This window comes from Toxorhynchites rutilus, chromosome 1, assembly GCF_029784135.1.
Source record: "Toxorhynchites rutilus septentrionalis strain SRP chromosome 1, ASM2978413v1, whole genome shotgun sequence".
Taxonomy (NCBI): domain Eukaryota; kingdom Metazoa; phylum Arthropoda; class Insecta; order Diptera; family Culicidae; genus Toxorhynchites; species Toxorhynchites rutilus.
Window position 1 is genome coordinate 67,742,077 of NC_073744.1, and position 17,011 is coordinate 67,759,087.

At 38.6% G+C, this 17,011-nt stretch overlaps 1 protein-coding gene across 1 annotated transcript; it reads right to left on the reverse strand.

Moving 5' to 3' along the window:
• Nucleotides 1–380: 380 nt before the first annotated feature.
• LOC129774775 (endochitinase-like) lies at nt 381–15,504 on the reverse strand. The gene is made up of 5 exons (XM_055778734.1): nt 15,347–15,504; nt 1,670–2,442; nt 1,415–1,612; nt 1,062–1,355; nt 381–1,007 (listed from the first exon to the last, which is right to left on the reverse strand). The coding sequence occupies exons 1-5, from the start codon at nt 15,348–15,350 to the stop codon at nt 483–485; spliced, it is 1,794 nt and encodes a 597-aa protein (XP_055634709.1). The 5' UTR covers nt 15,351–15,504; the 3' UTR covers nt 381–482.
• Nucleotides 15,505–17,011: the final 1,507 nt, after the last annotated feature.

Consider the following 17,011-nt stretch of genomic DNA (forward strand, 5'->3'; position numbering starts at 1 on the left):
GAACACTTTCATTAAAAAAGTTTTGCGGAGAAATGCGGGGCAATTTTTATAATTCCATCCGAAGCAAAATTAAACTTCCAAAATAGTACTTACATTGTGTGGAGTTAACACATACTACAACCAACCGAATTTTGAAACTGACAACAAATGTTTCAAGAAACATAATGAGCCAAAAAAAATCGTTCAAAAACATTACCAAAACACATGCTAGAAAAACACACGCGAAATAGTGGCACCGGCGACCATGCGAAACTGGTATCTTATCGCGTTGTCACCACGTGATCCTAGATGCCTTGAACATCATAGAATATAGGATAGACTAAATTTCCTCAGGGACCACTGTGCGACGGGTCGTTTTGCGAATAACTAATAAATCGTAATATGTTTCCTACTGTGCGTTTACTGACAATTCGAAAAACTAATCTCATTATTTGACAAATCAGTCGAGTTAGGGCTTGCTTATGACTAAAAATAAATATTGTTTATTCCTCCAACTCATCATTATCTTCTCTACTGCTGTCGTCCTGCTGTTCATCAGCCAGGCCTTGCTGCACGAAATCTTTTACTGTTTTTGCCTCTCCTCTACATTCCGGTCGGTCGGCGTTTTCAGTCCAGTCGCACACATTCAACACCGTGTGGAACGCCGTATCGGGCTTGCAAGAAAACTCGACAGGTTGCCCGTGTACACATCGATAATACTTGGTGCAATCTGCCGACGGTACAAAGTCTTTGCCTTCAGAGCAATCTATATCCGAAATTTCCTCATAGTCCACAGATGGTGGAGCTGGTACTGGTGCTGGCTCTGGCTGCATGATTTCTTCCTCGCTGTCTGGAGGAGCTGGTGCCGCAGTTGTTGTGGTCGTTGTCCTCCGAGTGGTTGTCTTTCGGGTGGTTCGTTTGGTCGGAGCAGCGGTGGTTGTTGGCTTTGGTCGACTGGTAGGTGGGCCACCCACAAGCGGACCTTCCTCGTTAGTTGGCTGCGTTGATGGTGGTCGGTTCCATTCAGGCTACAAAGAAACACGTTAGCTGTGATTGCGACAATTCGAACGGATAGCACCAACCCTCGGAGTTGTACTGATCGACGGTTCCGGAACAGTGTAATCCTTCATAGCATCATAGAGCACATTCATAAGAACGTTTTCTGGACCGCACAGCCCGCGGAAATCATCCATGTCCACAGCCCATGTCATTGCGCCCGCGTATCCCTTTTCCTTAATCCATTCCATTTTATGTTGTAACGATTCAACATCCTCGTATCCAACGAACTGAGTGTCTTTATACGCATACGGACAGAGACCAACAGAATCCCATTTCTTCGACCAACCTTTCTGGTCGTCTTGCACTTCGGTGCAAATCTACAGTTCCGATAACACAATTCAACATAAGTTCCACGAAATCTAACGATTCAAGTTACCTCGTAGTAGGCTAAGAATCCACTTGCGTTTGTGTAGGGTCCAGGAGCACCACCTCCAGCTTCTTTGTTTATATAGGATCCGAGAGTCGGGTTCTTAGTGCTGGCGCTGAGAGTGAATGTTCTACCGTAGAACGGAACTCCGACTACCAGTTTTTTAGGTGAACAGCCGTAATTGACCCAGAGTTGTACACCGTCGTTCTGTTGAGTTAAAAGAATTACAAATTTCTGTATAAAGTGAAAAAATGGAATACATACAACGTTCAGTTTCTCGTACGCATACTGATCATGGGGTCGCTTATACAGCGGACTATGAACATCAGCGAAGCCGGCCCAGTTTCCTCTCAAATCGTACGTCATGCAATGAATTGCGTCCAAGTTTTCACAAAGTTCCGGCACGTGATAACCCTCCTGTAGACGGAAGTTCGCCACCGGTACAGCCATCGTAATTTCCCACCCTCGGCCTTCGCGATCGAAAGCCCTCCTTAGCTCTTCAACAAAGTAGTAGAACGTGTTCTTATCGCCAAAACTACCTCCACGATCAGCCGCTCCCGGATATTCCCAATCGAGATCGAAGCCATCGAAGTTATACACCTTCATGAACTGTATCACGCTGGCAATGAACGAATCCCGTCGTTTCTTCACCGCCACCATCTGGGAGTATTTCTTGCCTCCCTCGGCCCAACCCCCGACGGCAATCATGAACTTGGCATGCGGATACTTTGTCTTGAGATTGGTGAAATTTCTAAACCCATTCTGTTCCAAATCCACCTCCGGGTCGATCACTAGCACCTTGTAGTTGCTGTCGTCCACTCCGATGAACGAGTAAATGATGTGGGTGCACATTTCCCCAGGGATGTCATCGATAGTGTAACGTCCGACATCGGGCCGATAGATGGCCCAGTTGCTGAAATAGCATACGATACGTGACTGCTGGCCCCCGCCTTGGGCTTCCGTAGTGGGAAGTAGTGTCGCGACTCCCAACAGCAGCAGCAGCTGCAGTAAACAAAGCAATAGCGACGGTCGTGTATCTGAGGTGAATTTTAAACATATAGAGTTGAAAACAAAGAATGGGAAAAGTTAGATTTGAGCTGTTACTGGACATTGTTTACTTGTGCGTTGGTGGTGTACATAATGGAAATGTGTGTATGGAACAGCTCATAATCATTGAAACACATTGTTCAGCAGCATAACATGATGACTAACGACATTCATTAGCGAGCTCAAGTATGGGCGAAAAACATGTGCTTATTTGACATTTTGCTACTCATTGAATTTATTCAAGAGAGAATATAAGCTGATTGATCATGTATTAACAGTGCGAGGATTTTACACTTTTTCTAATGAATTTTATAGCACTGAGACTACGACACAACTTTAATGGTTCAACAATGACACATTATAAATGGAATAATAATAAACTGAAATCATATGGAGCTAATTTGTTCCCAAGTGACTCATCATATACCCCTATGTAATGTAAGGGATCGCATTTCAATATTCCTCACAATTCTCCAAATTATGTTTATATATGGAGCAATTCCACAACAAATCAGCCGGCCGCTAACCCGACCTTCTCCATTTTTTTAAACTTGGTACTTATGATGGGAACTACCTAAAATCACAATTTTCATTGTCATATTACCGATTTGAATTACGACTGATATTTGAAAGGGCCGTATTCAAAATCATTGTTCTTTGTTTCAAAAAATAGTCATTTTAAATCCAGATGTCTGATTAAAATATGATGTTTAACAAATTTCTTGGAAAATTAATGTACTATTTAGAAAAAAAAACATTTTAAATGCACTGTTCAAAAAACTTACTCAAAAATTGAATTTAATATTAAAACTATTATATCTCAAAACCCCATCCCGTCGATATATTTTTTTGTATATTTTTATTGGAAAACGCTTCTTATTTAACAAAGTTTGATGTATAGTGGTGCCGTGTCGGACTCACCAAAATGGAGATGCAAATTTTTGATAAATATGATATTCAATACTTAGTGAAATCGTAGCCATTTAAGAAAAGTAACATGAAAAATAGGATCTACATTTCAACATGAAAAACTATGAATGAACCGGTGCTCTAATTACGATAATTCAACTAAAAACCAATCGATACTTCTTGATTATCCTATTCTTAGAACATATGAAGCTATTTAAGACACCCTGCTATGCATGAAACGGTCAAATGTAGAAAAAAAAATAAAATCAAACAGAAATTTTTCACACAGTAGCCATTCAGGAATTTTCCGTGCAATTTAAGTTATTCGATCTGACATCTTCGACAAAGATCAATCATTTTAATTACGCCTTTTTAAAAAATCAGTCGTAATTTAAATTGGTCATATAATAATGAAAATTGTAATTCTAAGTAGTATCCATCATTCGTACCAAGTTTTAAAAAAATCGTAGAGGGTCGGGTCAGCAGCCGACCGATTTGGGGTGGAATCGTTCTATACGGGAGTTGTATAAATAAAAGTAGTTGGCCATTTTGAACTTGGAATTTTCATGATCTAGTGTCACTAGTCAGGGCTTTTCTTTTGATATCCATATTGATGGCGTTTTGAAATAAAAACATATATCGCTATTTTGGATTCGCATTTTCACAAATAAGTATGTTCTACTAGTCAAACCTTTTTCGTTCGATACCCATATACAGTGATAGACATTCGTTTAGCCGCACTTGAAAAAAAAACTTAAAACCCTTACAAAACAACTAGGAATGTTCTTTTTATCGGGATTCTTATTTGCTGTAGTGATTGTATATTTGAGTCACACAAGGCGGCATTGGTGGATATAAACATTCAAACGACGTTTTTCCCGAGACATACGTTTAGCCGCAGGGCATAAAAATCACCATCTGTGTTTTTTGAAAAAATACTTTGGAATGTTCAATTTACAAGATAACTATTAGATGTGCAACGTAAGAAGTTGGTCAGATTAGTGCTTTACGTAGACTTTAAAGGAATGGCGAAAGGTATTCCATTGACGGAAAAGGGGCGGAAAACAATAATGATATTCAGTGAACAAAAGTTTTCTAATCGCTCGATCGTAACAAAAATTGGTCTATGTGAGAAAGTGGTACGGAATTTCTTTAAATAGTGCCAGAAATATGGGATATAACGACCAACAAATGGGAACACCAAAGTTACTTTGTGTCTTAAAGGTCGAATAAGACACGAAACAACCAGGAAACGATGTCCTGCTCATACATTAAGGCTGAATCGGTTGTTCCAGTAACGAAGAGGCATATTGCGCGCATCTTGAATGAGTCACCAAACATCATGTGGAAGAAACTTCAAGGGAAGCCGAAACTGACCGCCACCCATAAGCAGACCCATCTCATTTTCGCCCGGCAATACATGGAATGGAAACTAGAATGGAGAAATGTTGTATTTTCCGGCGAAAAAAGTTCAATTTGGAAGGTCCGGACTGTTACAGTTGCTATTGGTATAATTTAAGTCAACGGCATGCCGTGAGATCGAAGCGAAACTTTGGGGGCGGAAGATTGACAGTGTGGGGAGCCGTTTCCTATCACAGCAAGCTTCTCATTTGTTTCATTTTCACCCGAATGAACTTCGAAAAGTATCTTCAATTACTGGAGGACGTTTTGATTGGCCATATTGAGAATAACGCTACCGAGGATGTCGTTTTTTCAGCAGGATTATGCATATATCCACGTTTCCAAGCAATCGGAGGCATGGTTTGCCGAGAAGGACATTCCGCTTCTTGAATGATCTGCTTGCAGTCGATTGCAATCCCATAGAGAACCTATGGAGAATCTTGGCCGAGATGGTCTATGCAAACGGATGACAATTTGACAACATTTCCAGTCTCAAGGGAGTAATTCAGCAATGTTGGGCTATAATCAATATGGCAACACTTTAAAAGCTGTCTGACTCGATGCCAAATCGAGTTTCCAAAGTGATCCGAAATGGAGGTGGACATACTAAATATTGGCTACCGATTGGACTCGAAATTTGCCGCACAAATTTTCTTTTATTGAAATTTTAGGATGCGGCTAAACGAATGTCCACCCTGATTCCACATATTTGAATTACTCAGAAAACAAAACGTGAATTCATACTTTTTTTTTAGAATGAATTCGATGAAAATAAACAATAATCGTCTTTTATGAGCAAAACTGTACAAAAAATTGACTTATTTTTGAAAATATTGTGGAAAAATAGGGTGCGGATAAACGAATGTCTACCACTGTAGATTGATTGAAAAAAATGTCGTCATTTTGTGATGGTGGCCATTCAGAATTTGCATTTTCATAAATAACTGTGTTCTACTAGTCAAACCCATTTTTTGTATGCCCATATTGATGGGGTTTTGATAAAATATGTAGTCCACCATTTTGTAGCAGCTGCCATCTTGGATTTTCAAGATAATGGAATATGAGATAATGAAATGGTTCCAAATTTCAGATCAATCGGTCAACAGAAAGGGGGTTAAATTTCTATTGATGTGGGACAACCCTACAGATAAGTATCACAAACATACAGGGTTTTCCATTTCGGGCTTCCGAAAGTATACAGCCCTGCGCTGACAACCGTTTGACATAGCTGTCAACCAAAGCGTCATATCGTTAGTTGAATGTCTGCCATTTTACAATATGGATCGTTTTAGCATCGCACAACGTGTTAATTTTGTTAAATTATACTATAAAAATGATGAAAAACCGGCAAATGTTTTTCGAGCATTACGGACGGATTTTGGTCGTCATGGACGGCCTACAGAGCACACAATCGCTAATGTAGTGCGTAAATTCGAACAAACTGGATCCGTAGCGGGTGTTGTGAAACCTGTGCATCATCGTAATGTGCGTTCGGCCGAAAATATTGCTGCTGTTGCTGCCAGTGTGGAGGATGACCCGAATGTTTCGATTCCACGGCGTGCTCAGCAATTGGGCTTGTCAAACACATCATTGTGGCGAATTTTGCATTTGGACTTGCACCTACATCCATATAAAGTCCAACTGGTACAAAAATTAGAGCGTGGTGACCATGGAATGCGTCGGGCATACGTCGATTGGGTGAACGAACAACAGCAGCAAAATGCTGAATTTTCGCATCAAATTTTCTTCAGCGATGAGGCACATTTCGAGCTCGGTGGCTATGTGAACACCCAAAATTTCCGTATATGGGGCTCAGAAAATCCACACGTGATTGTTGAGAGGCCATTGCATCCGCCAAAATTCACTGTTTGGTGCGCATTATGGTCTGGTGGAGTCATCGAGCCGTATTTCTTTGAAAATGAGGACGGCGAGACGGTAACTGTGAATGGTGAGCGCTATGGCCGCATGTTAACCGATTTGTTTCTCCGCAAATTGAATATATGGATACGGATGACATGTGGTTTCAGCAGGACGGCGCCACGTGCCATACAACACGACCGAACATGGCCATATTGCGAACGAAATTTGAGGGACGCATAATTTCGCGTTTTGGTGATGCCAATTGGCCGTCCAGATCATGCGATTTGAACCCGCTAGACTTTTTTTTGTGGGGTTATGCGAGAGACCGTGTCTATGTCAACTCTCCGCAAACTCTTGAACATTTGAAAGACAACATTCGTGAAGTTATCACCGAGATACCGCCTCATATGTACCGAAAAGTCATCGAAAATTACCTGTTCCGGATCAAGGTGTGCGAGAAAGCCCTAGGTGGACATTTGAATGATGTTGTATTTCACACATAATGGCATAAACCAAACTTTAATTTGAAATAAAAGTTTCATCGAAATTCGAATTCTAAGTGTGTTTTATTTCAATGTACTTTCGGAATTTAAAGTTGGAAAACCCTGTACTTACAATAAGTCGTGCTAAATAAAACCGTTTTAAATTATAGTATAAAGACTATATTTTTATGTTTTTGATTTTTTGATTATTCTACATATCCCATATTTACATTTAAGTGCCTATTCTATTAAATTTCGTTTGGAAATCCTATTCAAATTCAACGAGGAAAGTGTCATCCACATCTGGGTGACGGGGCCTATGAGTCCTACCGAAATAGTGTCTTATAAAGAGTTATAGAGTATTGATGTCCAAACTTAAACAAAAAATTACACTGAAAAAAAATAGTACTTTTTCTTATTTACAAAAAAAAACATGAATTTGCAATAACTAAAATACGAATTTTTATTTTTTTAAAAATTTTTCATATAAAATAGAAGTCAGGTAGAAAATTAAAAAAATGAGTCCAATAAACTATTTTTGACGAACTTTGTGGAACATCGAATTTTTATGAATTATCGAAGCTTCGAATTTTTGTATATTAACAATCATTTTTAGCCACAAATTAGGAATCCTGATGTGATTTAAAATAAAAAAGCTCTTTATCAAACTCCATCTAAATGCAGCCGTTCTCGAGATATTTGAAAAAAAAAAACATTTCTAACTTATTGTCTTTTTTAATTTAAATTTTTTTTATAATTTTTTTAATATGAAATAGAAGCCATGTAGAAAATTTAAAAAATTAGTCCAAAATGGTAAAACTATTTATGACGAACTTTGTGAAACATCAAATTTTTATGAATTTTAAAAACAAATTTTTGTATGTTAACAATGACTTTTAGCCACAAATTATGAATTCTGATGTGATTTAAAATAAAAATCTTTTCATGTTTTGAAAATCTTCATTTTTAGTTCAATTTCATTTGGAATTGCACCCTAGGGCTAACCATTCTTGAGATATAACCAATTTATAATAGGGTAAATGATGTTGGTTTGTCCAATTTTGGGTGTGTTCACGCAACTAGTAAATGCATTTCGATTTTTCTTCATGAAAATTAGATGTAATCAAGATGGGATGTAAGGGGTTTGTTAAAAAGCCTCATGTCTCTAGTATGCGTTCAAACTATTCAAATATTGTATTTTAAACGATTTTCTTCGAAGAGAAATTATGATCATGGTTTGTCCGAAATATGATCATGGTTTGTCTGGTTTTAAAAATCAACATCTTTGAACGAACATATTCGAATTCTCAAATAGATGTTGCATTTCTCATTGTTCTGAGTTTACTGGCATCATATTGATCCATTCATAATTTAGGCTTTCTTCAGAATATTGCCTTTTCTTGGGCATTTCAGTGAACTAAACACCGAGATTTTTTTTCTGCTACGCGCGAAAGACACCATCAACAAACTGCAGCGAGCTAATAGGCTGTCATCGTAACCATGTGGACAAACCAATATCAGTGCATCGGACAAACCGTGATCAGAATTGAGGTCATCGAGATGCATTGATTCCATGATTTAGATATATAAATCTGATACAAATGGTGTGTAACCATGATGTTTACAATATTTGTTAGTGTTCTAATCCAAAAAAGGTCGGAATACGTACCAAATAATCACCAATATACATCAAACTCTGTTAAACTAGAAGTGTTTTCCAATAAAAGCATACAAAATAATATCAAAGGGGAGATATAAATGAGATACAGTGACGTCTCGATTATATCACTGTGCCTTTATATCATGTCTAGTTTAATTATCTAGTTTAATTAATCACTTTCGAATTTATCACTGAAAATGTTACGCTGATATCACGTTTTTCCAAATATAAGAAATAATGTGAAAATTTCAATTGTTCATTAAATTATTGAACAAAACATGAACATTAAGTAGAAAAAAAATATTTTAAAGCATTTATGCTAATTGTATTGGTTAGCCGTATTTACGGTGCTTTTGTAAAATTTTCTTACTGCTTATTTTGTAGTGACACCACCTATTTCTTTTGAAGATCCCTCGTTTTACTTTCAAAAGTTCTGAATCAACATTCAACGTTACTCTGAGCGAATTTCTCTCTGAATGTGTGAAATGAGAAATACGGTCTGTGATTTTTTCTATGTTTATCCTGTGCACAAGGTACTGAATTCCATTTCAAGGTAGTCGGTGATACATTTTTGATACCTTTTACGAATTGAGATTAGTGTTCCTTCCTGTGTAGCGAACAGCAGGAAAATTAAGCTAATTGCAAAATTATCGTTCCGAGTGCGAATCGAATTAATTGGTGGTAAATTCAAAATGTAGTATCTTGGCTATTTGAGTCCAGCACTGAATGCAATCCACACAGAACGGGAATTAAAAATTTGAGGGATACGATAGAATCCGCAGAACAAAACAACCTAGATTGACCTCATATACTGTCTTTGAGAGCAATACGAAAAAATACTATGAGAAAATACTGCAACTATAGTTTCGTTATACTATGTTATATTGTGTTGTTTTACCTGTCCGTGTAATTCATATCGTAATAAATGTTTTTCCATAAATTTATCATAATGCACGAAAAACAATGTTGAAATCATACGTATTGGAGATAAAAAAAAAGATTTATCATTTAAAAAATTATCTGTTTCAAATATAACACGATTCCATTATATCACGCGAAATTTTTGTTTAGCGTGAAATAATCGAGACGTTATTGTATTGAAGTTTAATGTAATGAAATTTTAAAAGATCCCCTCATTTAAATCAATTAATCTTGGTTACGGGTTTAAAAATTCTTGGTTGGGCAGTTATGCCTATAAAATCAACATGGGGTTGATGTTGTTTTTTGAAATACTGGAAACAAACAAAAAGTTTTTTGTGTTTTTTCCGAAAGATTATGCACAAAAACATCGTTTTATGAAGAAGGGAGTGATCTGCAATACATTTGCTGAATATAAATCTCAATGTTATAAGGCATTCGCTAACAAGGTGTACACGCGTTCTGTTAAACTTTTTTTTATTTGTTTGAAAATTAGTTCATTCCAAACCAGAAATGAGTACATTAGCCCTGTTGAAAGTGTGACTTTAAATTCTTGAACACGAACCGATTTTTTTGATATAGATCTACAAAAAATACATGGTGGGGCAGTTATGAATAGAATATCAACATGGGACAATTGTTGTTTTTTTCAAAGTTGGGAACAAACTATAACATTTTTTGTGTTTTTATTTGTGTGACTTCTCTCAACTCCCTGGCAAGGATTTTTTTCAACGATGAAACGAGGAGATGTCAACGAAAAATTTAAAACAAAGAAGGAATCAAAGTTCCCAAAGTAGTTTCTGGTTTGGCAGTGCGATTTGTAGTTTTGGTGCCAAATGCAAATCGTTTTTGACCACTGGAAGTATAAATTCTGAAATTTATATTGAAGAGTGCCCACGAAAGCGTTTATTGCCATACATAAGGAAACACAATGTGTCTGCATTTTTTTTGCCAGATTTGGCTCCATGTCATTCTGCCGAAGCAACTTTGAAATGATTGAAATAATGATTGAAAGATATTGGACCTTCAAAAAAAAAAAATTTGAAGTCAATGAAGAGGCGAAGCAAAAACATTGCAGAATTCAGTAGTGAGTGGAACAGCACAGTCAGGAAGGTATCCGAAACTACAGTAAAACGCCTAATGGGAGGCATACCTATGAAGACAGAAAAGTTCTGCAAAAAATAAAATGTGTAAATTGACTTACTATCAGTTGATTCAGAAATTATGCATTACGTTCTGCCTCGGTTCTTATGACAACAAACATTGTGATTCTATGAAATTTCCATCATGAGTTTATCTCTCAAAACTAGCTTATTTTTGATGAATTCAAGACGACAATTTGTGACTCATTGATGTAACCTGGATATGTTCCGGATCAGGTTTCGGAGGGAAGTGACCACTTTATAACCAGAGCCGAATCCCATCATGTGACACTCCGAACTTCATGGTTTGTCAAAACTAGCTCATTCACGACCACTTCGAAGCTTTTTGGGCACATATGGGTAAAACCGTATGGTGTCCGGATGACTTACAGATCAATCATAAAATCGAGTTAGGAAAAGGGCACGTCTACATTATTAGGTGGATTAAATCAGGTTTGTGTATCCTCAAACCCTTGAACTACTATTCAAATGATCGTGAAACGATCGTCGTTGAAGAAATCAGTGAATTTCTATACTTTTTTGAAACTAGAAAACCAACTAGATTGATCAATTTCACTCCGAAGCTATGTTTCGAGATTTGCCGCTAAAACTTTTTCAAACAAACGTTCAAGGAAAATGTTTAACAAAAATTTTCATACCGTTTTGTGACCTTTGCATCAGTACTGGTTTCAAAAATAATCGGGTATCAATTCAACAAAAAATTCCGAAAATATTTACATTTTTCCGAAAATCGTGATCAATATGCCCTCGGTTTACGGTGCCAATTTAATCGAGCCCTACGCCGTTCAGAAAATCGATTCGACAAGATCGATATTTTCCTGGAGGTCGCCCAAAACTAGTGTGAAAGCAATACTTCGTCTCCAGAGCGAGTTAGGATCCAACAACCACCTCAAGTTATCACCGTTTTTTGCACGAAAAAGAATTTTGTCCTTGGATAATCTCTAAATTTGTAAAATGATAAACTCAAATTATTGTTGCTTTTGGTCTAGCTGGATGGAAGCTTGCGAGATCTAGTTTACAGAAGATCACTTCTAACAACTCAAAGAACCACCGCGAAATCAGTAAATTGAGGTACTAATTGTTGCAAAATCCCTCTTCATGGACAGGATTTGCTACCTCTGACTTCCGGCTGGTAAGAGGTAGGAGCAGCTGTCTTCCGTTATGTCACTTCAGAATTGGAATTCATAACAAGAAGATCGCTGGTACAAGAGTTTTGAATATCAAGAAAGTTTTACTTAATAAGAAAATGTATTTCAAACCGTAATAATCGTGTTTTTCTTACTGAACGACAGAATGTTCGAAACAACATACGAGATAATTATTTCTGTAGGCACATCAGAAAAAAACGTTCATATTTATATTATTTCCAGAACAAACAAATAGAAGTGCTATGAAAAATAAACTGTCTGGTTATATTCACATATCTTGAAAATTGCAACCTTTCAAAAACATCTAAAAATATTCTATGTTGTCAACTGGTACGCTATCCAGATGATGGAGTGGTGTCTGTCGTAGGATCAAACGAATCCGACCTGCAAGAACCCTTACAAGATACTTTGAACAATTTTTTAACCTGGGCCATTGGGCTAGGGATCGAATTCTCCACGAAGAAAACAGAGATGGTGGTTTTTTCTAGGAAGCATAGACCAGCAAAACCAAAGCTTCAACTTTTGGGTAAACCGATCACTCATGCTATTTCATTCAAGTATCTTGGGGTCTGGTTCGACTCCAAATGTACGTGGGGGGCCCATATTAGGTATCTGAGTAAAAAATGTCAACAAAGAATAAACTTTCTCCGTACAATTACCGGCACTTGGTGGGGAGCCCATCCCGAAGATCTTATAATGTTGTATCGAACAACTATTCTCTCAGTGATGGAGTATGGCAGTTTCTGTTTTCAATCAGCTGCCAAAACACACCTCATTAAACTCGAGCGAATTCAGTATCTTTGTCTCCGTATTGCGTTGGGATGTATGCCCTCAACGCATACCATGAGCCTCGAGGTTTTGGCAGGCGTACTCCCACTAAAAGATCGCTTCAATTTATTATCTCTTCGGTTCCTCATCCGGTGTAAGGTTATGAACCCATTGGTGATCGGAAATTTTGAGCAGCTGATCGAGCTAAATTTTCATTCTGCATTCTGCGGCTCATATCATGAATTCGTCTCCATGCAGGTTGATCCTTCTTCGTATATTCCCAACCGTGTTTGTTTTCCTGACTACATCAATTCCTCTGTGCATTTTGATCTGTCCATGAAGCAGGATATCCATGGAATTCCAGATGATCATCGATCGGGGATCGTTCCTACGATTTTCGAAGCAAAGTATGGGCGTGTCAATTGTGATAATATGTACTTTACTGATGGGTCCTCTAAGAATGAGTCCACAGGATTTGGAGTGTTCAACAAATTTTTTAGCACCTCACACAGTCTTCAGTATCCTTGCTCAGTGTATATTGCTGAATTGGCAGCAATACACTGGACGCTGGACAGCATCGCCTCACGACCTGTTGAACACTATTACATTGTAACGGATAGTCTGAGCTCTGTCGAAGCTATCCGTTCAGTGAGGCCGGAATAGCACTCGCCGTACTTCCTTGAGAGAATACAAGAAATTTTGAGTGCTTTATCCAGACGCTGTTATGTCATTACCTTTGTCTGGGTCCCTTCACATTGCTCAATTCCGGGTAATGAGAGGGCTGACTCATTAGCAAAGGTAGGTGCAATTGAAGGCGAAATTTATCAGCGTCAAATCGCCTTCAATGAATTTTATTCTTTAGTTCGTAAAAATACCATCGTTAACTGGCAACGCAAATGGAACGAAGATGAATTGGGCCGGTGGCTCCACTCAATTATCCCTAAGATTAGCCTCAATCCGTGGTTCAAAAGTCTGGACTTGAGTCGGGACTTTATTCGCACCTTCTCCCGACTCATGTCCAATCACTGTTCGTTAGACGCGCTGCTTTTTGTTGTTTCTTTGTTTTTAAGAGGCTTTAAACTTTGCAGTTCATTCGCCTCCAAGTTGCTTTTTCGTTTTAATCTTGCCGACAGCAATCTCTGCGGTTGTGGCCATGGTTACCACGACATCGAACACGTTGTTTGGTCGTGCGAGTTGTATCTTGTCGCCAGATCGAATTTAGAAAACTCCCTTCGGGCTGGAGGAAAGCAGTCCAATGTGCCGGTGAGAGATGTGTTGGCTCGGTTAGACCTTGATTACATGTCCCAAATATATGTTTTCCTTAAAGCTATCGATCTTCGAGTGTGATTGTTCATACATCCTTTTCCCCTCCTTTTCGTCCTTCGCGAGCTATCGGTTCCCTTCCTACTAACATTAGAATAAGTTAAATTGTAAACACATATTAAATGTAAGGATAGTTTTAAGAATTGAGTGTGAAGTGTCAGTGTGAATGAGAATGTGAATGTGAATGTGAATATGAGTGCGAGTGTAAACACACATCTCCTTACATCCCATCCTTTTCCTAATGAAAATGTGTCACCCTTCTAAACTCGAGTCGACCGCGAGTAATCGGTTTCCTATTTCATTAACCATAGAATTAAGGAAACAACATGTTGATATATGCTAGTTGAAATATAGTTAAGAGTTTGGCTCCATTAAACTTATGTAACTGAGCCTGTAAAAATAATCGGATTAACAAAAAAAAAAAAAACTGGTACGCTATACTTCCTCACAACATATACACAACAACCCATATAACCCTTTTTAAAATCGATTATTGTAACCACTATTCTACACAGAATATACAGCGTGAATGATGCTGAATTGAAACTACAGTTGATCTTATGAGCACTTAACCGAAAGAGCACCGAAAACACGATTCATATTCGAACTCGCTTAAGTACATGCTGTTATCCGTAAGATATTCTTGCCAAATAAGGCTAAAGTCGACGACCCGTACTTTCGAATTTTCTCTAATCAATCACCCAACCGTTCTCTTTTCGACTGTTGATCTCTTCCGCCGAATGGATTAAGCGCGACAGATAACAGCAAAAGTGGGCCATGCCAAGTTGCTGATTTTGGCACGGAGCCGTATAACAACTGTTTATGTAAATTTCTGCCACTCTCCAGCGCACATCGCGGTCCTCTTACTTGGCGACACGCGGGGTCGCTTGTTCCACAACGGAAAGATTTACGAATTGGGACTGGAATCAATGAGATGATATGTCGTTCCGCATCGTACACTTGATGATGCAAATCCCGAATGTACCGTTAAGTATATACACATAAGTGTGAAAGATTCTTATCCAAACATCTCTTCTTCCGTTGGTTGCACTCTTGGACTCAAATCTCAAAACACGGTCCTCGACAATCCTCGAAACATGTCGTCAGTATTGCATTTAATCGTCGTAACTTGCACTTGAACTCGAATAGCGGCACACAAAATAACTTCTTTCGCCTCGACACTGAACTTCAAAAAACGAGCTGCCTAGCACACAACAATAACAATCGAGGCACACCTTCGCCAGTGGGCGGGGGTCACTTACCCATGTTGCTCGGACTCCAGTCGATTCGCGATTGAACATACCCCCACCGGGCGGCAGGTGTATTTATACAGTTCAACCGGAATAAGTGATCAATCGTCTGGGCATGTGGATTTGGTCACCGGCTGTCGAAGTGCCGGACAACGAGGTGCGGGTGTGATGATCACTTTTGCACGATTCTGCTTTGTTTTGAATTCTTGTAGTTTCACCGAAACGATCAGATAAATAAACTTGAGAATGTTGATCTCACGGGGGAGAAAAATTAACCTAATTTTCTCCACGATTTACCGCTGATTAATGATTCTGCATGACAATCGTTTCTTTGTGTCTCGGTTGTGGCGATTCTGATAACAATGATAGGCTCAGAAGAAATTCCACTTCCAAATGCCACATGAACACGCATTCTGGTCACGATCACTCACTGGATGCATTTTGCAATATTGTTCTACGATTCATGTGCGTGGTACAGCATTACGAGGGTTGCCCGATAAGTTTATCGATGCGCGATCATCGATTACTTTGAATTACTATCATAGATATCACAATCAGCGTTGGATGGTTTGGCATTTCCAATAGTATACGTCCTCGGAACGTTTTGACATTCAAACCCAGTTTGGGTTACAATGATATAAAAATACGGCGTCGTCGTCTTGCGCCCAGGACGAATTTTGTGGGTTGAAGGGTCATACGCCACATAGCTTCGGTTTATGGTCCGAAAGTGCGGTTGATGGGCGTAATGCATCAAGAATTGATTTGAGCGCATTTAAAAGTTTATAGAGTGTGTAACAATAAAGTCATAATCCATATTTGTTTTCACTCTTTCATCTCAAGAATTATCGAGCACCCCCATCGTATCGTCGTCGATCGTCAATAGACTTGCAATTTATGCTCCCTGATTGTAATAAAGCGTACGTGAAATAGCTTCCAAATAGCCAACCTGTTCATCGCTGGACGCTGATTAGAATGCCAGACCGTGTAGTCTGGCTGAGTTGACAGCAGCATTGCTGTACCAAAACAAACTCTGTCTCACACCCAGCTTGTAACTATCGGGCTAGCAGTGTAAGATAAGACAAAAAGAATCACGCCCGACGTCAGAAACGGTTCCAGGTTGTGGAGATCGATTGATGGGCATACTAATTCCATTTCATTTGCGATCGATTCCACTTCCGAGTGTCAACGGTAAACGCCATTAGCGGGTGATATCGTATTCGTGATTCGTGGCGGCCTGATAGCCGCCGTAACGATTGTGGCCACGTGCTGTATCGATGAGTATATCTGTTTCCAGTATTGTATATTGGTCATATGCGTTTTCCTGATTTAGCTAGTTTTCAGTTATGTTTTTCTTTGTTGTTTATCTAGAAGATGAGTGATGTAAAATGAATGCAAAGTTTGCCAAAAGCTTTTAGTTCAAATATCCATTCATACACCTTATTTGAATAAAACTAGAAGTGGGTTATATCTGGGATATAACCACAAGTTGGACGTAGGATTACCGTTGGATTAGCAATCAATAAGCAACAAACATATCACATTTAATTTTTGGATAGGACCTATCTGTTTTGATCGATTCTCTTTATTGACTTTCTCTTTGAATTACCACGGCCTTGCAGACAGATGTTGAGCCAGTTTTGTCACATAGTTCGATTTACGAGGTACCTTTCTACGCTC